The sequence below is a fragment of the Lynx rufus genome, unplaced genomic scaffold (assembly GCF_022079265.1).
Source record: "Lynx rufus isolate CCGP_SWC_20201006 ecotype Redwood Valley unplaced genomic scaffold, mLynRuf1.p SCAF_20, whole genome shotgun sequence".
Classification (NCBI taxonomy): Eukaryota; Metazoa; Chordata; class Mammalia; order Carnivora; family Felidae; genus Lynx; species Lynx rufus.
Genome location: NW_025814835.1, coordinates 16,614,586 through 16,637,448, shown reverse-complemented (window position 1 = coordinate 16,637,448; position 22,863 = coordinate 16,614,586). Strand labels below are relative to the sequence as shown.

The following is a 22,863-nucleotide window of genomic DNA, read 5'->3' as shown; positions in this document are numbered from 1 at the left end:
ACGTCCCAGGGGCCCAGAAACAGGCCTCAAGCAAACCGGACGTGGTTGGACAGCGGGAGTCTGCACTCGAAGGTCATGGTTGAGAGTCATTCCCGTGCAACTGACCACGTCCATTACAGGGAAGGCTCCATCACGTTATGTACCGTTCTTTCCACCGTGACCTTCGGGCGAAATCTCTTTGGTCTTCACATCAAGACCAGTTGTAGCTCCCCCAGGCATTGTTCAGTTTTTACCATATGGACGCAGGGAGCGGTTTCTCATCGGCTGCCGGGGCGCTGGGAGCCAGCTGGGCCACCCATAGCAGGTCTGTTTGTATGGTAGACATTCTTACCGTCAATCCTGGCTCCGTTTCTCCAGTCCCAGTCTTCTTTTGGTCTTTTTAATTGACGCTCTCTTCATATTTTATGTATTGTAAACTGCCCTACAGATCTGGAACAGAGCCGAGTACAAACTGAAATCCGCAACCAGTAAACATGGCTCTGTTTCAGAGGATGACCTTATTGCACAAGGACCATGTGTATTCATTCACCTTTCCCCAAACACGCATTCTGTGTGGAAAACAGGCAGGGTGCTGTGTTAGGCACGGGGATTCAGAGTAAGACAGGCATGACCCCGCCCTTACATCTAGTCAGGAAAAGATACAAAATAAAGCCACAAATGGACTTAAGTACCTTAACAGGATGAAACAAGGACCTGATATGGAGAACCACAGAGACTGGGGAGAATACTGTGGTAACACTAACTTCTGAAGGACTGGGAGCGAGCGACTACTGGGGTTTTGTGTTCTTAAGCAGGGGAAGACTTTTTAATCCAGGCAGTGGAAACCAAATAGGCAACACCTTGAAACAAGGAAGAGCCTGCCATCTAAAGAAATGAGCTAAACTGAAGCAAGAACATAGGATGAGGGTAGACAGGAAGAGGCCAGATCACTAGAGGCCCCACAGGCTAAGGTAAGGAGTATAGATTTTGTTTCCAGGGCAGTAAGAGCCCACTGAAGAATTTTAAGCTGGAGTCAGGCATCATCCCTTTTAAGGTTCAGGATCTCACTTTCTGATGCGTGGAAACAGATTCCAAGAGGCAGGACAGGAGACAACGGTTACAACAGTCTAGGCCACACATACGGGTGGCCTGGACCAGGTTGGTAGCAGTCAACAGAGCCCAAGTTTAGATATATTTGGTAGGAAGAATCTAAAATCACTTCCAGATCAGTCTAGAGCAACTCATCAGGTATTGAGGTCACAAGTGAGGGCAACAGTGTTTGTATCGAGAGGGACATGATCCCCGTGTCTATTTGGATGGATTATCTTCGAAATGTCTAAAAGACATCCAGTGGAGACCAAATGGACAACTGGATGGGTGAATTACTGCAACTCAAAAAAAAAAAAAAAAAAAGAAAAAGAAAAAATCCCTCCAAAGACTCTCAGGGAAGAACTAGACTGTAGGCTCCACCAAAACAGAGTAAATCAGAAAAGGGGAAAACATGGGGTCCAGGAAACCCAGAATCTGACACAAGAGACCCAGACAGAGCAGACCGCGATGGACAGAGTGAAGACCAAGAGAGTAGAGACCGAGAGACCTCCCAGGCTGATAGTAAGGGAGATCTCAAAGCCACAGCAGGCTCAGCAAGAAACCAGTTCGGACCAGGGCAGGCCTCAAGCTCTGAAAGGAATTTCTCCAAGAAGTCTGAAGTGACCCAACGCTTAATAAGTTTAAATAGGATGGCAGGAAATTTATACAAATGAGGGTGCCTTGGGGGTTGGATTCACGATTCTGTTTTTGAAGCTAAAATTTTTTTTGAGCTACAGGAAAGGCACTCCACATTCAGGACTTAGACATCAATAGCATTTCCACAATCACCCTGAAGACCATGAAAAACTGGTCCATCCCAAACCAGAAGTCCACTGGCTGCAAAGATGGGAAGTGTGTGGACGGTGGCTGAGGACAGCTGAAGTCTCTCCCACAGAAGGAATTCGTCAAGAGACGACACCAGAAATTGACACAAAGTTCTAAGTTACTTGGAGCTACAGACAAAAATCAAAAGAAGTTTTGAAAATTGGAATGTGGTGCTGGGGTGGGAGCAGAGGTCCTGGGAGGGGTCGAGGGCCTACCATCTGTCTTCTCCACTGTGGAGTCACTGGACACTAAAGCTCTAATTTAGATAATATTTCAAACTATGGTAGGACATTAACTAAACGAAAGTGATACTGATTTTCCTTTACTACATAAAACATGGACAATGCACACAAATAAGGCACCACATTAACAAAAGGACTGCAGCTGTGGGTTCTTTTCAGTTAAGAATATCTAAGTTGTTTTTTTTTTTTTTCCAACGTTTATTTATTTTTGGGACAGAGAGAGACAGAGCATGAACGGGGGAGGGGCAGAGAGAGAGGGAGACACAGAATCGGAAACAGGCTCCAGGCTCTGAGCCATCAGCCCAGAGCCCGACGCCGGGCTCGAACTCACGGACCGCGAGATCGTGACCTGGCTGAAGTCGGACGCTTAACCGACTGCACCACCCAGGCGCCCCTCTAAGTTGCTTTTTGATACTAGTGAAGCTAATGCATTCTTTAATACAATTTTGCTATCGGGAAACAGTTGCAAGGCCTGTCCACTTGGTTTAAAAGATCCTAAATATAAAATACAAGTACAAAAATCAATGAAATAGCATTTTTTTTTTTTTTTTTTTGGAAAGAGAATGAGCAGGGGAGGGGCAGACTCGAGAGAGGGAGAGAGAGAATCCTAAGCAGGCTCAGCACTGACAGCAGAGAGCCCAACACAGGGCTCAGACTCCCAAACCGTGAGATCATGACCTGAGCCAAAGTCGGACGCTCAACCGACTGAGCCACCCAGGCGCCCCAATGGAGAACCTTGTTTACTGATATTGGTAGTGGAGTCTATGGGAATTGAGTTTCCTACCATAGCATATTTCATATTTTCATCATTTAAAAAATGCAGAGGGAAAATACGGCTGGCTTTTCACTTTCAAAAAGGAGGTAAATTCCTAACTTTTTTTCCCTCTCTGTGATTATGATGCAAGTACCCTGAAAAGCCAAGGCTGTGGTTGAGAGTCGTTTGTCTAATTATACCCCCAGCCTGGTGAAAACGCTTACAGAAGGAACACAGGTTGAAATGTAAAGAGGCGTGCACAAGAAGATTAACAGAACCAAACTTCAAGCTGACGAACTTGTCCGCTTTATGCGGAGCTCTAGTGGGCTGCCGTCTTGTTAAACCAGGATGGACTACCCATGCAGAAGGGGGTTAAGAATATCTGTACCCAAGGGGCACCTGGGTGGCTCAGTCGGTTAAGTGTCCGACTTCAGCTCAGGTCACGATCTCACGGTCTGTGAGTTCGAGCCCCATGTCGGGCTCTGGGCTGATGGCTCAGAGCCTGGAGCCTGCTTCTGATTCTGTCTCCCTCTCTCTCTCTGCCCCTCCCCGTCTCAAAAATAAACGTTAAAAAAAATTAAAAAAAAAATATCTGTACCCCAATGTTCACAGTAGTGCTACCATGGATAAAGCGGTGGTATATATACACAATGGACGATTACTCGGCCATCAAAAAGAACGAAACCTTGCCATATGCAAAAACATGGATGGAACTAGAGTGAATTATGCTAAGTGAAATTCAAGAATTATCACATGATTTCACTATGTGGAATTTAAGAAAACATATGGACAGAGAGGAAGGAAAAATAAGAAAAAGAGGGGCAAACCCGAAGAGACTCTTCTATACAGAGAATAAACTGAGGGTTGCTGGAGGGGTGTTGGGGGATGGGCTAAATGGGTGATGGGCATTACAGAGGGCACTTGTTAAATCATTACACTATTATGTTCACTAACTTGGATTTAGTTAAAAAATTTTTCCCTGTAAAAAAAAAATCTGATCATCTGGGTAATTCAAGAGATGCCTCATTCTCTTACGTGGGTAATCTGGCAGAAAACGAGGTTCTCGGTCTAAAGCATGTAGCTGCCTTGTTTCACCACGTTCCCTCCTCCCTGGGCAGCTTTAAACACAGCCAAATATGGAACCGGAACCCGAGCAGAATGGAGACACGGGCAGCGCGGCCGCAGGCCAATTAGCGCTCACGGTCCTCACAGGGACCCCTCGATAAGTAAACTCAAGAGGACACGCATCGAAAAATTCGTAATAAAAGTTTCTGTAAACAGAACACACACACGTTGAGCCCAGTGTGTTAGGATAAAAAGAGGGGAAGGACGTTTCATGGGGAAGCCTTCCCATCTGAGGTCCCACTTTGTTAACAGGAGTCTGCCCAAGTGCAACAACGTCTCCCTTCTGGAAAGGAGGGGGTCACGAGGAGGTTTCTCCCCTACGTGGGGAACCGCATACTTCGCCCGCCTCAGCCTGCTCTGTGGGACTGGAGGTCTTGAAAGCAAGCAGACAGAAGCCAGCCGGGAGGGTGGGGTGTGACGGGAAGGGGTGGCCTCAGACACTTCCGCAGAAGATGGGCTCCTGTGCTCACAGCCAAGAGAAGGTTTGCTTTCACGAGTATACACCCGGGGAGTCAAAAGACGGTCTCCTCTTTCGTGACGGGGCGACGGCAACTACCGAAGGCACTCGAGACACTCCGTGCGCAGCTCGAGGATGGCGATCCCGTTTTTAAGGCGGATTAGAGAGAAGCATCCAGAACGCTCCACAGCGTCCTCACCCTTAAGATGTTCTTTAGGTCAAGCAGATCCCCCCGGGCTGTAAACTAAGCCCACTTCCGTTTGTTCTGCGCTCTGTGAAGGAGTGCTCAGTCTCAGATGACCAGACCTGGAAGGAACTCTGTCAAAGCCCCAAGCTCCCACAACGGAGGATCAGAGGGTCAGCCCTGGAGGCTCACGGGGACCGGCACCCACAGCTCTAGGAGGGCAGTGACAGGTCGTCCAGGTTCCAGCCCAGAGTACCCTCTAGCGGTACTAAGTTATCTGCTCCTTCCGATTCTTTTCGGGAAAACTTGACCTACTTGAAATTCGCATCCTAAGTTTAAAACCTGAACCCAAGGCCTCAGGGGGGGCCCTTTGGCACTCAGTTGCCTTACAAGGAGCTCCCCAGCCAGGAGCTGAATAAGGTGCATCCAAACAATGAAATATTATGCTGTAAAAGTGAGTTAGCGCCCTAGGTGATAAGAGGGGCTCCTCACCAATTACGGGGGGGGGGGGGAAGCAATTCTAGAACAAGCCCATTTCCATAAGAGGCAAACTACAAATATTGTCACACCGGCACAGAGAAGAGCGAGACACACACTCTGGTCCCCTGGCAGTCACTACCCTGGAGAGGGAATTAGGGAGCACCCACGGTGAGAAGTCCCACATCACCAGGATGTGCAACGTGCACAGAGCAATTGCGATTAAGAAGGGAAGATTTCCTCTTTTGTGTGTCCCTTTCCCTGCAGGAGCTTCAAAGCAGGGTTCCCTTTACCTGTTTTTCTACAAGAAGCGTCTTCCCCTCATCATTATGGCAATTTCCTTTTGCAGCATCCTCAGAAGTGGGGGCGAAACCCCCATCCCTTCAGGACACAGGGTGTCACCGTGGCCCTAGGAGCACCGAGGGCTGCACAGAATGACTGCAGAGATCGCATCAGATACACAGACCGAACGTGTCAGCACAATCCAACCACCGAGCTGTAGATAAGCGACAGGTTAAGTACACATCCCAAGACGATGCAATCATTTGAAAGGAGGGACGGGGGGAAACGGGCTCTTAAGAACAGCCAAGAGCAGATTCACTGAAGACTTCGGACTTGGTGGGGCAGCTTGAACAGAGCCCAATGGCTAAGAGCTATGAGGGTGGGGGAAGGGAAGTCTACACTGGAAATGTACCATGAGCCCCCCACCCCCCTCGCGGCCCACATGTGGCCCCAGGTATAACAAGACCTCCTCCTCCTGCCCTGGGACAGCAGGTGGCAGCTGGACCGCCAGAGCCTCCCAGGCTAGGCACCTCCAGCCCCGAGCAGCCTTTGTTAGTGACCTCAACGTGCCCTCCGCAAATAATTTTCATCTGTGCCGCAACCCGAAAACATGGTTCCCAAACACTAGGGGTCTCTGGGAAAAGACTTGAAAGACCGTGTTGGGGGGGGGGGCAGAGTGCTGAGAAAGTTGTCAGGATCCTTTCATGCCTGGAGATTTTAAATATCCGTTCCGATCACATCCTCTCTAATAGGGTGCCACACATTATGCTGTCAGACTCTGAAAGTGCATTTCAAACTCTGAGGTCATTTATGCACCACTTTACCTTCCCAGCCTCCAATTCAAGGAAAGCCCTCTTTAAAGAGCCTCAGGAGCATATCCATCCATGAAATGCAATTTCATTTCCTTTCTTAGTTTATAGTAATTTCTATTTCTAGGATTTAATCAACATGATTGCTGTTACTCAAAAAAAAAAAAAGGCCATTTTTTGCACATAGCCATGCATTCTATGTAGACCTATTTGGGGACTGCCTGGCTTAAGGCCATATGGTAAATATGGGGCTCGGGTGATAACCATACAAACTAGAGCATGTTGTTTTGTGTTCAAGTTAATTGCAAGCCTACAAAAAGCCTCACGTTTGCTAGGGATGGAGAGGTTCTTTCGGTGATCAGAACACTGAAGAAAAACCTAAAAATGGAATGGCAAGAGACTCTGACGGCACACAGATTTCCTATCACACCATGTGGAAAAAAAACGGTGCTTGCGTTTGATGCTTGCAAGGAAAGAAAAACACAGCTTGACATTGAAAAGCTTTCATTTATAATACGCTGAGCCGTGTTTATATCTTGGGAGAAGGTTCACGCAGTGCGGCAACAAAGCAAAATGTTTCTTTTAAAAAAGCACCAGAGGTCACTAAGTAGCTCCAGACACCAAGCTGCGAGCCTGCAAGAGGGAAAGAAAGAGCGGTGGGGTCCGCACAAGAGAGACTTCGAGGTGCTCAGCTTCAGAAACACAGACGAGCTCAGGAAGACCAGTGTTACCCTTCCTGACTCACCTGCACCCACACCATCGCTCCCCCAGCTGCCCTCGAATCACCCCCCCCCCCCAGGAGTGGAAAGGAGATGTAGGGAGAAAGACTGGGACCTAACAGACAAGGAATGAGGACACCAGGCTGATAGATGGTCCACCAACACAAACTCAAGCTGTAAATTCCCCCGTTGAGGGGCACGGACCTGCAAGGAAAGACAGGAGGACCCAGCTCCAGAAGTAACCATTTATCCTCTGGCAAAGAGCCAGGCTGTGCACTCCCTTTTGCCCTTTGCTCCAAGGTTTTCAGCTTTGGCTACAAGTTGGAATCACGCACAGAGCTTTGAAATCCCCTGGTACCAGGTACGCCCACCGCCAGAGTTTCCGACGTACCGAAGTCTAGCGTGCCATGTAGACACTAGGGTTTTTTTTTTTTTTCCCGAACACTCACAAAGGGGTTCCAATGTGCAGCCCAGGTTATGAATCCCTGCCCGTGGCTCTACGTCAGAAGCAAAGAGGAGCCACAGGAGAGCGAGCAAACCCTAGAACGACGGATCAGGACCATGCGTCTCAACGTAACGTGCATAGGAAACGCCTGAGGACCTTGTCTAGATGCAAGATTCTGTTTGAGAAGATCTGGAGTGGGGCCTCAGCACCTGCAGTTCTGATGCCTCTACGAAAGGGTCAGAACAGTCTACGGCCTCCATCTGAGGTCCACCTAGAGAGGTTCCAAAGAAGCGAACGTTACAAATAACATCGTGGTTTATGCGATTTTCGATAGTTTAAGCCTTTTCTTTCTGCAGTGGTATTGAAGGCCCTTAAGCTGCATTCGATCACTCAGGATCACCAGGGTGGACAGGGCCGCTCGTGGGAATTACGGTACGTACGTAAAACATCCCCCCCTGCCACACACACGGCCCAGCGTGTGCTGTGTTTTATTGGGAGGGCAGGTTACAGGGCTGTATCGTGACCTCCCCAAAGCTGAAGTCTGAATGAACTCCAGCCCCTCAGGGTGGGACTGCATTTAGAGACAGGAGCTTTGAAGAGCTCACGACTTAAAATGAGGTCATTAAGAGCGGCTTGATCCGATATGAAGTGCCGTCCTTACAAGAGAGGATCTGGTGGAGACGCCAGGAGGCAGCAACGGTCTGCAAGCCAAGGAGACGCTTGGAAAGGGATCAGCTCTATCAACACCTTCAGCTCAGACTTCTGGCCTCCGAAACTGCGAGAATGGGGTTTCTGTTAATGCCACCTGAGCCTAGGTCATTTGGGCAGGCCTAGCAAATGGACATGGGGGGGGGTTGGGTTGTTGGGTCTACTTTTGAGAGTCTTAACACTTTCAGCCATTCCTGTGGAATAGACATTCCTATTTCTAGCACTTCCTCTCCCCTCTAAACGCCACTTTTTCGTTTGTGGTTGGCAGGAGGAAAGCAAGGTAACCAGAAGATCAGGCCCTTAGGAAGAACCGTGGGTAAGAACATAGGTTCTGGAGTCAGACGGTTTGCCTTAGAAGCCGGGCTCTGCCACGCACCTGCTCTGGGACCTTGAGCAGGAATGGGCACGCAGACTCACAAGGGAAGCAGCCACCCCACTTGTCGCCATGATTTCGGTTTTGGCATCCGAACTCCCTCTGTCGACTCCTTTTCCAGCTGTGTTCCGAATAGAAACTGGGGCCCGGGGCACCCGGGTGGCTCAGGCACCAGACTCTCGATTTCGGCTCAGGTCATGATCCCAGGGTCGTGGGATCGGGTCCGTGTCGGGCTCTGCACTCACAGCATGGACGCTGCTTGGGATTCTCTGTCCCTCTCCGGCTTGTGTGCTCACTCTCAAACAAACAAGATTAAGAAAAAAAACTGGTGCCTGTAGTAACCTCCACAGAAGTACAGGGTTCCTGTATAAAACCTCTTTCCCTGTGTCTGCCCAGCTAGGCCAGAAGGTACAAGAGTGAGGTCTAGAAAACAAATTCATTTTTTACTGATTTGCAAAAAAAAAAAAAAAAAAAAAAAAAAAAAAAAAAAAAGTCCTTCAAATTTTCCTCAGAGATAAAATCTCACCGACATTGGGTTCTACGTTCTTCTAACCTTTCAGGGACTACCAGAACTCAATTCCAGTGCCATTTTTTGGAACATCCTTGCCTGCAAAGGTCTTCGTGGATTCCTAGGAAGGCAACCTCTGCCCGGCCATGCAACTTTTCCACCACAAAAATCACGAGCTGTTTCAGTACAGACACCTCCCAAACAAAACCTGGGCCCATTCATGAGAGCAATGCCCAGTGACATCAAAGCAAGGCAGGGGGGGCGCCAAGGTGCCCCATCTGCACCACCATTTAGCCAGCCTCATCTCTACGGCAACAGTGCTGGCTGGGCACCCACCACGGGTCACAAAAATTCCAAGTGTAGATCTGTCACACTTCCCACACTCTCTTCACCTCCGTTTACTTGAATCCATGAAAATGGCGGTTACCAAAGTCAGAAGCTCCCACGTGACTTCAAGCATATTCTCCAACTTCACCTCCAGAGGATGCTCTCTATTCCCTAGCAAGTTTTTATACCTTTTTGCTCTTTGCCACGCCCCCACGGCATTCCTCTTAATAGGTCAGGTTGTGAGTCCAACCTTTCCCTTTCCTTTCCCCAAAAGGCCATTAGATTTGGCTTCCCCCACTCAGAATATTGCTTCTAAATAGTTCTTTCCTTCACTTCCCTCACATGCTCAGTGTCAGAAGGCATCACAAGTCTTTGTGATCTTTACAGAAAAGAGTTGACATTTTTAAAAGGCACTTCAGACTTTAAATTCAAAGGTTTAATGGCAGACACTGTGCTTAGTGGAATGGAGAAACAGAAGACTTCTTAGCCACAGAAGGAAAAACGTAATGTTGCAACTCTGATTTAGAGTACCCCCCCCTCCCGCATTGAAAGGGTTTTGATGCATGTTCCTCAAGTAGGTACTATCATTTGATTTTTGAAGGCAATGTTTCCCATGGTAGAAATTCAAAACAAATCCACAGAGCAGTGGCTTTGAGTCAACACAACATGGGATCATCAATGTGCAAAGTCAGGAATTAAAGTATTGGGTTAGGGGTGGGGGAGGGGAAGATCAGCCTTGGCAAGCCATGGACTACTCAACAACACAGGAAGCCGGGTCTTGAGAACACACACAAAAGCAGAAATTAGTACTCAACTACCCGCAATAAGGTCAGCTTTACAACACTGACAAGTTACATCCATTTATGTTATCTGGGGATGAGGACTTGGGGCAGGAGTGGCAGAGGGTGGACGGAGTTCCAGCCTCCTGGAGATCAGGAAACCGGGTCACAAAGATGCACAGGTCAGGAGACCCAAATACAGTAAGGGAACAGAAAAGCAAGGACCTGAAGACAAAGCTGGCCAAAGGTCCCTAAAGTCACCTTCTTGAGACACTTCCATCTGTGGACAAGGTTCCAGATGGAGGATCCCACTCCCGGACCTCGTGTGAAGATGGCTCTGGAAGCTGACCAACTTTCTAGAGAGAGCCAGATGGTAAAGATCGGAGGCTTAGAGGGCCAAGTGAGGTCTTTGTTGCATTTTTTTTTTTAACTCTTTCAAGACCTACAAAGCATTCTTAGGCCAAGAGTTGTGGAAAACATGCCTTGTGCCCTACTTTGCCGATTCCTGCCCTATACCCAACTCCCAGAGCCATGTCCCAGAACAGAGGAACCTCTCCTGGCCTCCTGCAGGCTCTCTACCAGCCACTGCTGTGCTGACAACTGCCATCACCATTCCCCAGAGGCTGGGGGAGGGGGCTCACCATAGTGGGGCAAACACAGAACGGCCCACAGACACAGCCAAGAAAGGTTGAGAACAGAGGTAAAGGCAGAGAACAGATGCAGTCCAGGTTCCTGAAATCCTGAAGGGTAGGGAAAAATGATCTCGTCCACACTCCGCCAGACAGAATGAGGCAGTCTATTCACACCTCCAAGCTCCCACACACACTTTGGACTCGAAGCCAGAAAGAGGTGCTTTGCTCAAAGGGGGTTAAATGTGTAGACCTCACACTCCACTCTCCCCTCTCCTCCCCAGCATGGAAATTGTCCAGAAAGTTCAGCTTATGACTACAGTGAACCAGGATGGGTGAGGACAACAAAGGAATGTGGAGGGACATGCCTCCTCACAACTGTCTGCCTCAAGTTACCGTTGGCAAACAGGAGGGTGGGGAGAGCAGAGGCGAACTGGTTGTTCCCAGCGGGCCCGTTCTGATGCTGGCATCTACCTCACAGGGCAAAGAGCCAGAGAATTCAGTTCCTTAATACCTTCCCATCCCAGTAATTCTTGGGAGAGACTGGAGGCACACGCTAACGTCTAACACCCCTGCAGAACTCTGGTTACCACCAGCCTTGGATTCTCAGGTTCCTGCTTGGCGGGGTTCTTGCGCTGAAAGGATACAGGTGGGCCACTGGAATTTGCAAGCTCGTAGGCCCCCCTCCAGATGTCACCTTAATCAGATGTGCGCCAAAAACGGCCCCAAAGACATTAGACTCTAAATTCCTTTACTGAAAGAGAAATGGAATTAAAATCCTTAAGTCCTAGGAGGATAGAGGTGCTTTTTTTTCCTGCCTTTTACACACACATAGAGGCCCCAGCAGTGTGCTTGGCACATAGGGACTCAAGCATTTGCTGAATAAATGAACCAAAATCGTTGGTAGAACTTTACAACTGCCCCACGGCTTCGTGGAAAAGAACCTAGCTTGAGAAACCCACGGATGTTGTAGTTGTGTATGTTTTCATCCCCAAAGAAAAGCAATCAACAGAGATCTCTGTTCTCCAGACAATCAACGGCACTCCAAAGGCAAGACGCATTAACTCACAAAAGCAGGGAGGGTCCCGCTGGGCAGGTGGTGGTAGGTTTGGGGAAGCCGAACTCACTGACACGGAGAAGACTGATTGAAATGCAAACTTTCTCCTGAGCAGATAGAGTATTCTGGAATAAAGAGCGCCTTTGCTTTTTCCGGGTGCACCCACGCAGCTTCACTCAGATGAAGTTAATGTAGGAAGTCAGGCATCAATGACTTCAGGGACAATGAGCACGGCCAACGGAGCCATCTCAAAGGGCACCCCAGGGAAAGCACAGCCTTTTGTGGTGAATTCAATGCTTGGTTGTTTCCTAGCACTTTGTGTTGTTCCTCTGAGAAGGAGTGAAAAGTGATACAGGCCCCTGCCTTGGCCGATACCTTCCACCCTCCCTGCCTCCCACATGGGTCCTTCAGCCGAGGATAAACGTGGAAGGGAGCAGGATCCCCCGTAAAAATGCAACCCCCGACTTCAAAGCCAGGGTCTATGGGACAGTTAACTACAGGCAGGAACACCCACGTTCTCTTCAGGTGCTACGTGAAGGACCAAGTGCATGGCATTAGTTGTAGCTTCCAGACTCAGCACCTGTAACACGGTAGTTGAAACGGGTCAAGAACCAATGAAGGCCACGATAGCATCTCTCAGCAGTGCAGGAAATCCAGTTTCTAAAACAAAACAAAACAAAAAAAGCAGCTTCCTGTCCTTCAGGCTAGAAAAGGAGGCATACCTGGATAAAATAGCAACGTGAATTCCAGAAAGGCTAAGAAAGTCAACTTCCATTTGCTTGTCACGTTCAGTCACTTGACAAGGTACGGGACACTGTCCAGGCAGACTAGCCTCTGACGAGACAGTCGCAGACCAGGGGACAGACACTCCAATACCCTCATGAGGGCACCATCCAGTGACAAAGAGGATCTAACACAGGGAAACCGAGGCTGCCTGCAACGTGCTTGTGATTTAATCAGTTCTGCACAAAGCTACCTCTACCTGTGTCCTGCTCTTTTCCTATCACGTCCTCACCTTTAGATGGCTGGTCACAAGGATACAAACGCTTTCTGAACAAGGGACAGCATACCCCGAGTGAGAGAACAATTAGTCGCGGTGTGGCCACCTAGTGCCTGTCCTGAGCTATGCTGGCCACAGAACAGACGCACAGAAGGGAGACGAGCAGGCTGGGAACTGGGAGGTTTGCTTCCTCATCTTCCAGTCACCACCAAGAACACCCTTGACTCTAGACGAGGCACAAGCCTCTAAGATCCTTTAAAGGGAACTATGCCTCCCGCCCACTCATCACACAAGTAGGGTACCTTACGTAGTCAGGAAGAAGCAAAGACCCGCTCTCTGTGACTTTTCCCAAGGCACTGGATTTCTGACCTATCCCCACATTTGGAAAGCCATCTAAAAACTGCTGTGTCCGGGGGTATACACTCTTTCTGGATGCGGAGTTTTTTCTTCCCCAAAACTGCCACCATCCTGCCCAGAACTTAGTGTCCAATCAGCATCTACCACGTGTACTCGATATGCCAAACATAATTCAGTAGTGATAAGGTGCAATCGTTAAATACGTACATCAGCTCATTCGATCTTCAGGGTAACCCTGTACCTCCCGTACTAAGAATCTTCATTTTACAAAGGAGACCACTAAAGCAGGTTAAACTGTTCAAGGTCACAATTTAGTCGAGCTGGGATTCAAACCGGGACAGTTCCTGTTACTGCGGTTTTGACCTTCACGTCCTCCTTAGGAGCTCTGTGACCAGATCGTGCACTCTACAGTCTTTCCTTCAACGTAGCCTCAGCTCGAGTCGTCAGCCTAGCAGTACGGCTCTAAGGGACTTTGCTGTCCTCCAAGTCTCAAGTAAACACACTTGCATAACTATCACCTTAACTTCGACCTCTTAACAGGATTTGGCAATGCACACGTTATGGAAAGGTGGGAGTTTTTGCATCCCTAGGTCATGATCTCCCACGGGAGGGACCCCAAAAGCAGTACCTAAGGAGACTCTACGGAAAGACCTACCACGGAGGAGCAGCTACAGGCCTCGGAGGTCCAGCAATCACAAAACAGTCACACCTAATGTAAATTAAGCACCTAACATTTAGTTTTCTCTTGCCCAGAAAATCATTCCTGGCCGCTTCGAATCTGTTCCCCATCCCGGGTAGTTACAGTCTGAACTGTAGGACTTTGAACTGCATCTATCCTCATGGTTTCAAAGGCCTTGGTCGGAAAATCAGGTCTATAAATGGAGATCAGAGATAGTAAGTTATTCTTTTATGTGCATTTTGTAAGGTTATCTTAAGGTGCTAACAGATTCTCAATGGGTGAGACAAGTTACAATGTTTATCAGACAGCCTCAAAAATCGGGATTTTCTGGACCTTTCCTACACCACGGATTTTCATCTTCCAGGAGACTAACTTGTCATTTTTATGGATAGACCCAACAAACAAAAGGCAAACATTTTGTTCAAAGCTACGTGGTTGGGAAAGGCAACTTGTGGGAAAACCTTTAACAGCCACAGGAGGGTAACACCATGATAAAAGCATGCGCTTGGTCTCGCTAAACAGTCCGAGGGAAGGAGGTCAGAGTTAGGGAGTACTCCTTTACCAGTAGTTAAATCACGCTGCACCAGAGAAGTCTGAACCACCCAACCTGCACTCTACATGAAGCAGTTACCAGCATTCGCTCGAGTGTTTGAACTTGGGGGCACTGGGCACAATGCACATTGGGGTGGAGAGTCTCCACAGACAGATCCTGTGGTTAAGAGGAAATCCTTCAAGGAAGGAAAGCTGTACACATATGAACCAATTTTGGGTAGGACAAGGTCGTATGAAATCCATTGTCTAAGACCGATCTCAAAGGCAGGGCTAATTCAAAAAAGAGCCATGGTGGGGGGGGGGGGGGTCTTCTACCAGGGTCTTCTGAATGCACAGCCACCTGAATTTATAGTCTTAGATCCCAGAAAAGTCTGCCTCCTCTGTAAGATACGCCCGGGATGATGAAAGGGCCTGGGCCCAGACTTTGAGGTCAGACAAGCCTGGGTTTGGATCTCGGCTCCCACGTGTATTAACTTTGCGACCCCAACCGAGTTTACTTAATCCTGGAGGCTTGGTTCCTCCCCCTGTAAAACTGAGCCACCAATGCAGGCGGCCCGGTAGATTAGAGGTGCATGTGACATGCATGGAACAGGGCTGAGTACAAAGTCCTCAAGGTTGTCATTTAACAGAAGGCTAATGTGGAAAAGTACTGCTGAGATGAAACTGTGTAACCCAAGTGGGCACAGATGGCAGGAAAGGGGTCCAGAATCAACAGTCTGAACCCATCTTTCATTCTCTACATCATTCAGGGTTCCATATACTTTTAGGAGTAACGGATCCAACCAATACTAAAATGAACATGGCAAAAGGGAGTAAAATCCTTCGTTCCTCTCCCTCGCCGAAGTCACATAAAATCGTTTAACAAGTTCAGCAGGGACTTCTACAGTTCACCAGCGCTAAAAACTGTAAGGACAAGTGGTAACGAGTGGGGACCATCCGTCTGCATTCCCTAAGAGGAATCTCCAATACTGTACTTAAGCTTAATCCAGGGTCAGCCAAGATGCGAAAAGTCTGGTTTCCCGGAAGGATGGTCCTTTCAGTGTTTGTCCCTCCTACCGCACTAACCAAGGTGTGCACCTGCAGAAGCCTCTGTGCTCCTCGAAGGCTCAGTCTAAGTGGGTTTGCGGCGACCAGGTTGAAGACCGTGGTTTCTCTAGAAGGGCTTAACCTTTAACGTATATTGCACTAACAGGCTCTGATTTGGGAGGTCAGGGGCAGGCCTCGAGACGAACAAGCTCCTAGAGGATGCTGGTTTGCAGATCCCTTGGAGTACCAAGAGTCTACGGGGCTCGGCCCATCAATTCACAATCCAAGCACAGTACTCCTGCATCCGTGGGGTTCAAAAGCAAACAGGGGCAGCAGTTGCCAACCTTGGACTTTACTCCCCTGACTTCGCGATTTCCTAGTCCAAAACTAACGCAGTATACACAAAACTCTCGAATTCCATAAAGCCAGAAGACAGGCACGGGGACCATTAACCCCACTTTCCCCACTAAAAACCCCCTCCTCCCCATTCCACTCACCACCCCCCCCTCCAGAACAAAGCTCCTTACTTTTTTGTGATAGAGAAGATGATTTGTTAACCCTCGAGTGTTTTAACAGCTATCCAAAGGAACAGCTTGTCAAGACATGGATAGGGTCTCTCGAGTTTGTGTAGAAAAAAAGCCACGGTTTTTAAACAGCTGGGGAAAATGACGGTAACAGCGTCATGAAGTCAACTTAAGACACCTATCAGGGCACCAGTGGTTTCTGAAAATTAGACATGCATTCTGCAAAGGCCACTGCTTTATGTGCAGTCTGACCTTCAGGGACTGAACAGATGAGTAAACCATCTCAGGGACACTTTCCTCGTTAAGTTAGAGGCTTCGTGCTGTATTGATAGGAAAACCACGTGTCCTAGTACTGCGGTCACGTGGAGGACACAGCGATCCTCGTGCCCACACCCTCTCATCAACTGGGTGACCTTGCTTGCGCAGTTAACCTCTTCTAGCCTTTACACCTACAAACTGAACGGACTCACCCGTCCCCCCCCAACCCCATGTGTTCAGTGTTGACTACTCACGTCCTGGAGACCACCCTTCCCAAGCCCAAGGAGTATGGGCTCGCTTAAATGACAGTCCACTGCCAGATTTTAGAGCACAGTACATAACGTAACTGATTACCAGCTTTTAGATCATTTAACGTGCCAGCCCTGGAAACACATGCAAGCTTTTGAGCGTGTGAAATAAGGTTTCTACAGCTGAAAACATGGTAATGCTGTAACAGATGAACCCAAGAGGAAGGCTTTCTTCCAAATTCACTTGTGGGGACTTCCAGATTATCTTGTAGGATTTATCCTGGCACCCCAGAGTGTAGGACGACCCCCCTGAAGACAGTGTGGCACGGGTGTGAGATTCCCATCTCGCACAGTACTTTTAAAAGGCAACTTGCGTTCGTGGGTACGTGTTTCCCATCCAGGGAAAGCACGGAAACAAGCCAGGAACTCGAAGGTGAAAACAAACGGACCCTCACCTCTGAGATAGCAAGCAGGGAATAGGGATTTTCTCTCCTTTTGTTACTGAGAACCACCTGGGAAGTACTTCCCAATTTATAGACCCCCGAACCAGGGGTAATTTTAACAGGCATCCAGGTCATCTGTGGACTGCGGTTTCAGGAAATCCTCTCCTTGTGGCTCAACCTCGACGTTTTCGCTCAACACAACTACGTCCACAGCCCGCAAACCTCCCCCACCCTTTTGCCCAGAGACCGTGACAGTGTCACAAGGCCCCGGTAATTGTCAACGTTTCTAAGCAAAATGCAAACGCCGCCAGCCGTGTTTGCTGTGGCGCACAGTTTGATACCCACGGTCCGATCCCTTTTCCTTAGAAGCTTTCAGCCTCGCCTCCTCTTCTCAGATGGCTACCACGCAAGGTATTCCGGGAAGCGGTAAACCACTCGGGGTCTGAGGTGCACTTAGGTGCAAGCTCCAGGTTCACACTCGGTCGCCCATCATTGCTTTAGCCCCAAAGCCACACCAGAAGGGTTGCACCCAAGAACTCCCCGAGCACGTCCCGGCGCAAAGCGAGCGCGCCTGCAAACCCCTCCTCTGCGGAGCCGCCTTTCCAAGCAGCCAGGCAGGGTGCGCCCTGGCGGACTCGGCAAAGCCCCAGGGCTTACCTGAAACACGTGGTGAGCTCACCCGAAGACTTCAGACACGGGTATTTCGTCGTAGCGATCTTGTTTTCCGAGCAGATCTCCCTAAGGAGAAAAGGTCGAGGAGCAACTTCGCTCGCTAGCCACGGGAGGGGAGGAGCAGGGTGCGCGAGGGTGGCAGGCAGCGGCGTCCCGGAGCGCGGACGCGCAGTGACCTCAGGGGCTGGGCCTGGCCGGGGGGGGGGGGGTCCCCGCGCGCGAACCGAGCCCCCAGGACGGCGGTAACAGGGAACACCGACCCACTGATGAGGGACCCCGGGCGGGGAGCCGAGCTTTATGCCGCCTAGGAGAGCCGAGCACCCAGCCGGCGGAGCGAGGGCATGCGGGTGCCTGGAGGAACCGGGGGTACCGCCCGCACCCCGAGAGCCGGGCGCCCACCACGCCGGGGCTGGCAACGCTTACCTGTCGCCGTCCTCGGGTTCCTCTCGGTAGCTCCACGTGTGTCCCAGCGCCAGGAGCAGCAGCAGCGGACCCAGGCTCCTGCCCAGCTGCCCCCTCGCCACTCCTCCCCGACTCGGAGGCGGCGGCACCATCAGGGAAGCTCCCGGCCTCTTCCCGGCGGTGCCGGAGCTCTCTCCCCGCCTGCGCCCGGTTCGTCCGCGGCCGCCGCCTTCCCTCTCCCCGGCAGGGGGCGCCGGAGAACAGGGGCGTCTGCGCCACCTGCGCGAGGCACGGGGCTGGGGGCGTCGCGGGGCCTGGGGTCAGGCCAGGAGCCGGGTGCTGGGTGCAAATTCCGCGGAGGAGCGGGTGGAGGGGTCGTCTGCGGTGCACGGCCGGCGCGAGGGTCGCGGGGCCTAAGCCGGCTCGCCCGGGACGTTCACTCCGGATCCACAGACTCACCGGACTCGACTTTGGGCTGCGCCCTCGCCGCTCTCCTCTTCCTGGGCTGGGAGGGAAGGGCAGGGCGTGCAGAGCCGGCGGCTGTGTGCATCTCGCTCCAGGGTCGCTCGACCGCGAGGAGGAGGGGGAGGAGGAGGAGCTGGCTCGCACCCCCCGGAGAGGGAGGGGGAGCCCAAGGGTTAATCAGCCTCCTTCCTGGCGTCAGGTCACTTCTGAAGGCCAGGGCAGGCTTGCGGCTGCCTTTCCCCCTCCAGCGCCTACGCCGTGCTTTTCCACCACCCCGGGCTTCACCCCGCAGGATTGGGGGGGGGCGGGGGGAAGGAGTCAGAAAGCTACGGCGTCTCTCCACGCCCGACACGGCGCAATTTACAGGGCGTAGTAGCCTGTCTTCCCTGGAACCGTAGAAGAAAGGTCTCCCGATCGGTTACACTTGTATCTAAAGCCGCTTTTTTCCTCCCAGCCCGTGGCCGAGACAAGTGAGGAGCTCCCGGCGGCTCTTCCTGGGGGCTTTTATAGCCTCTCGCCCTAATTGGCTTTCGTGCTGTTTCCACGCCCCGTGGGCCAGCACACGTGAGCGCTGGAAACTCCTGGAAGACCAGGTGAGGCGCGGAGGGGGCGGTTAATCACCGGCCCTGCGCGCTGCTGGTGAACGCCGCGGGGTTCGCGCGGAGCCAAAGCCCCGTGGGGGCGGTAAATCCGCTGGTTTGGTGACGACCCCGCCACCGTAATTCGTTACACCTCTGCATCGTAACGCTTTGCTGAACATCAGGAGTTTTTCTGTGCCTGTTAAGGAAAAAACTCGTGACACAGACGTGCCGGACGGAGCCGGCAAGTGGTCGCGGCCCCGAAGTGCATGGCAAGAGCACGAGGTTGTAATGCCTGGCCTCTAACAGAAGCGTGGTGTTTTGCAGCCGCGGGGCGAGAAGTAGCTTGTTCACAAGTTACCGGTGTGAGATGTTTTGTTTCAGAATGTTCTGGTCAACTGAGAATTGCCAGGCGTATCACCCACACCTTGACATTTTTAATAGCAGTGGCGTCTTCCTCCCTTTGTAGAATGCTTTTAGATTTGCCACAGGGTTTTCACATTCATGAATGTGGATTTTATTGATACGCTATCCCTTGAAACTAGGAGTCTGATTTCTTAGCTCAGTGAGATGTTTTTCCCCGGCAACGCTTACAACGGAGACAGCAGACCATAAAACAGACTCAGTACTAAAATACGGTGCTACGCACACGAAGTAAAATGGGGAGACTTCCCTCATGAATGTTTGTGATTGGTTGAGTGATTTACTTTTTATTTTTGAGAGAGACAGAGAGAGCTGGGGAGAGGGGCGGGGGGGAGACAGAATCTTAAGCAAGCTCCGCACTCAGCTCAGAGCCCATCGCGGGGCTCCATCCCAAGACGGTGGGATCATGACCTGATCGGAAACCAAGAGTGAACGGACTGAATCACTCAGGCACCCCTATGAGTTTTAAATGAGGTAATACATATAAAGTATTTTTCACAGTGCCCAGCATGCATTGTGTGCTCAGCAGACATTCACTGGTAGCATTTTTAACATAATTATTGCAGGGATCTTTCCGTTTTAACATTCTAGTTTTTTCTGCTTTCTAGATAAATAGAAGTTTATTTCACAACAGTTGTTTGGGTTTCCAAGGAGATAACCTCTCTAAGCACATGAAAAATGAAGGCATCCTGGGACTGGTGAAAATTGTATCACTTTAGATTGCACCACAGGCATGTTTAATCTCCATCTTGCAGGGAGGACGCTGTGCTGTAGGAGGTTCTCGTTTTATTTTATTACCAATTATTCTGATATTTTGCTATATTTTTCTCATTTTTACTTGTTTTGTTTTTCTGCTGTTGCATTGTGGATGTCCGTACTACAAATAATAGAATGGCGAGGGAGATTAGTTATTACTTTCATTCAATAGTTAATGAACCACATATGGAGACATGCAGCTTTGCAGAGAAAGATTTTCAGGCTGCAAAATGCTAAGGGCAAGACCATGCCCATTACGCACAGCTGGTGGCAGAAGATTGGGGACAAAGCCAACTTTGCCGCCACCTTATTTTCAGCCCGCTGCACTGAGCACATACGACAACGAGGCATCAGAGAATGTGCTGGGGCCAAGCAATCAGCCCAGCTCTGCCTGAAGAGGAAATCCCAGGAGTGGCCGGTCACAGCGTTTCTGGAAGAGGTGAACCGGAGCAGAGACCTGGAGAAAACCTTTGCCCGGAGGCCTGGAATTTAAACTCATTGGCAGCTACTGATAGCACGACATGTAGTGTCAGGCTTTGGGGGGCTGGGCTGGAGAACACAACCAAACAGAAGGAGATGAGATGGCCTTGTATGGATACCAGTCCCCCCGAAAGTTAAACACGCCTGCAAAAAACAAAACCTACATTTGCTCAGGCTGCAGCCTGCATGGGAGCTGTCAGAAGGAGGCTGAGTGCGGTGGAGACCTCCGGGGTCTTAGGTTTTCTTTCGTGACACCCTCATTCCTTCCCCGACCATGCACGAGCTTCCCACTCCCCGACTCGCCCCTACAATCTGCCCCGTTCCTCATTTATGAGACATTGGATGAGAGCCCTCACCTAGTGCCTCTTTCACAGGAGTGCGGCGAAGATTAATGATAGGGACCTAAAGTCTCCTCAGGGGAGTCTGGGTGATTCTTGCTTTTCAGCATACCATTCTCCGCGATGTTTTCCATACAGACCTGTCAGCTTCCCTGAAACAAACCAGAGGGTGGACTGTTATACAATTTACCATGTCCCAGGGACATGGGGCTGTGTCTAGGGCATTAATGTACAGACTCAGCTGTGGGTTAGACTCCCTGGTGGACTGGATATTGAGTGTAGGGGGCGGCGTGGAAGGAGACTGCTGAACTGAAGAATCTAGACGCCAGCATATGAAAGCAAAGTGAAAGGAAAAAAGAAAAGTAAAACTAGGCCCTGGGGCCCTTCTAAATGAGACCAGTGGCCTTTTCCACTCATTTTTAAAAAAATTTTTTTTAAATGTTTATTTATTTTTAAGACAGAGAGAGACAGAGCATGAACGGGGGAGGGGCAGAGAGAGAGGGAGACACAGGATCGGAAGCAGGCTCCAGGCTCTGAGCTGTCAGCATAGAGCCCAATGTAGGGCTCAAACCCACAGACTGGGGGATCATGACTTGAGCTGAAGTCGGACGCTTAACCGACTGAGCCACCCAGGCGCCCCTTTTTCCACTCATTTTTAAGGGAGCCCAATAACTTATTTGGAGAAAATAGAAAAAAGAGATCGATAAAAAAAGATAAATTACTGTAAGACACAGGAGCCACCAGTTGAGGGCACAAGTCATGTCATTTTATTTGTTTACATTTTTTTTTTATAAAAAAAGGATTTGTGGTGGCTGACAAAAACATACTATCTTCCAGTGTGTCTATTTCTCTATATTACATGCATTATGTGTAGGATATTCTATACAGAATCGAGTAAGATTAGGGAAAGCAACTAAGGCAAAGGCAAAGTCAGGATAAATAATAAAATGAACCTGAAGTTAATTGGCAAGATCATTATATAGAAAGTCCTGTGCTACGTTCAAAGCAGATCACAAGTCAGTTCTCAGAGTCTCAGACGTCAGTTCAAGATAATTCCATGATCAGTTAAAAAATTCAAGGTATCTGTAAAGGAAAAGCCTATAAATTGCCCCCCCCCAAAAAATCACAGATTTTTCCTGTTGGTCTCCCTGAAATATGGAAACAACCCTCTGTCAGGTAGAGGTCTCGTCATAGAAACAAGACTCAACAAGCGTGGGTAGAGTTCCTACTGAATTTGAGTGATATGCATACAATATAATTCCCCGAAATAGACAGGTTGCCCTGATACCTTTCCTTCAGTTTCGGTTTTGATCACCCTCCAGCCAGGTTGGCGTAGAGAAACAGGGCTACACCTTGAAAAGTGTTTAAATGTGCCAGTCTCCAAGCCATTGTGAGGAAATGCTTCAGGCAAGAAGACTCAAACATGTCAACACAGTAAAAGGGTTTTAAAGTCCTAGTTTCTGGGGTGTGTATGCTGTCTTTGCACTTGGTCTGCCTTGGTTTTAACTTGCACAAATTCTGAACATATATTGAAGCTATGGATCTCTGGAGTTTTCTCCCAGAACAGGAAGAAACATTGGATTCCTACCCCCATGACAGAATCCCAATTGTTGCCAAACTTTGAAATGAAACCAATCTTAAAAGATTAGTTAGCCCATGTGTCTATAGGCTGCTAAAAGAAAACCGTACAAACGATGAAAATGAGTGAGAACTTACTTGGTTGAATGTCTAAAAACAAAATCAAGAAACATTGTTTATGCAGTTTGGATGTTGTATTCTTACACGCGCGCGCACACACACACACACACACACACACACACACACACTGAGTCCCTGTCTGGGGTTTCTCCCAAAAGAGGAGCTTGTTGAAACAGTAGGAATTGGCAGCCTCCTC

General features: G+C 49.6%; 1 protein-coding gene across 1 annotated transcript in view; it reads right to left on the bottom strand.

Moving 5' to 3' along the window:
* The window catches only part of CCBE1 (collagen and calcium binding EGF domains 1), a 229,386-nt gene extending 211,305 nt beyond the window's left edge, over nt 1-18,081 (bottom strand). The window contains exons 1-2 of the mRNA XM_047086463.1: nt 17,951-18,081; nt 17,513-17,593 (exon numbers count right to left, since the gene is read on the bottom strand). Coding sequence (XP_046942419.1) covers nt 17,513-17,593; nt 17,951-18,081 — 212 coding nt within the window. The remainder of the gene's footprint in view (nt 1-17,512; nt 17,594-17,950) is intronic.
* Between the last annotated feature and the right edge of the window lie 4,782 nt (nt 18,082-22,863).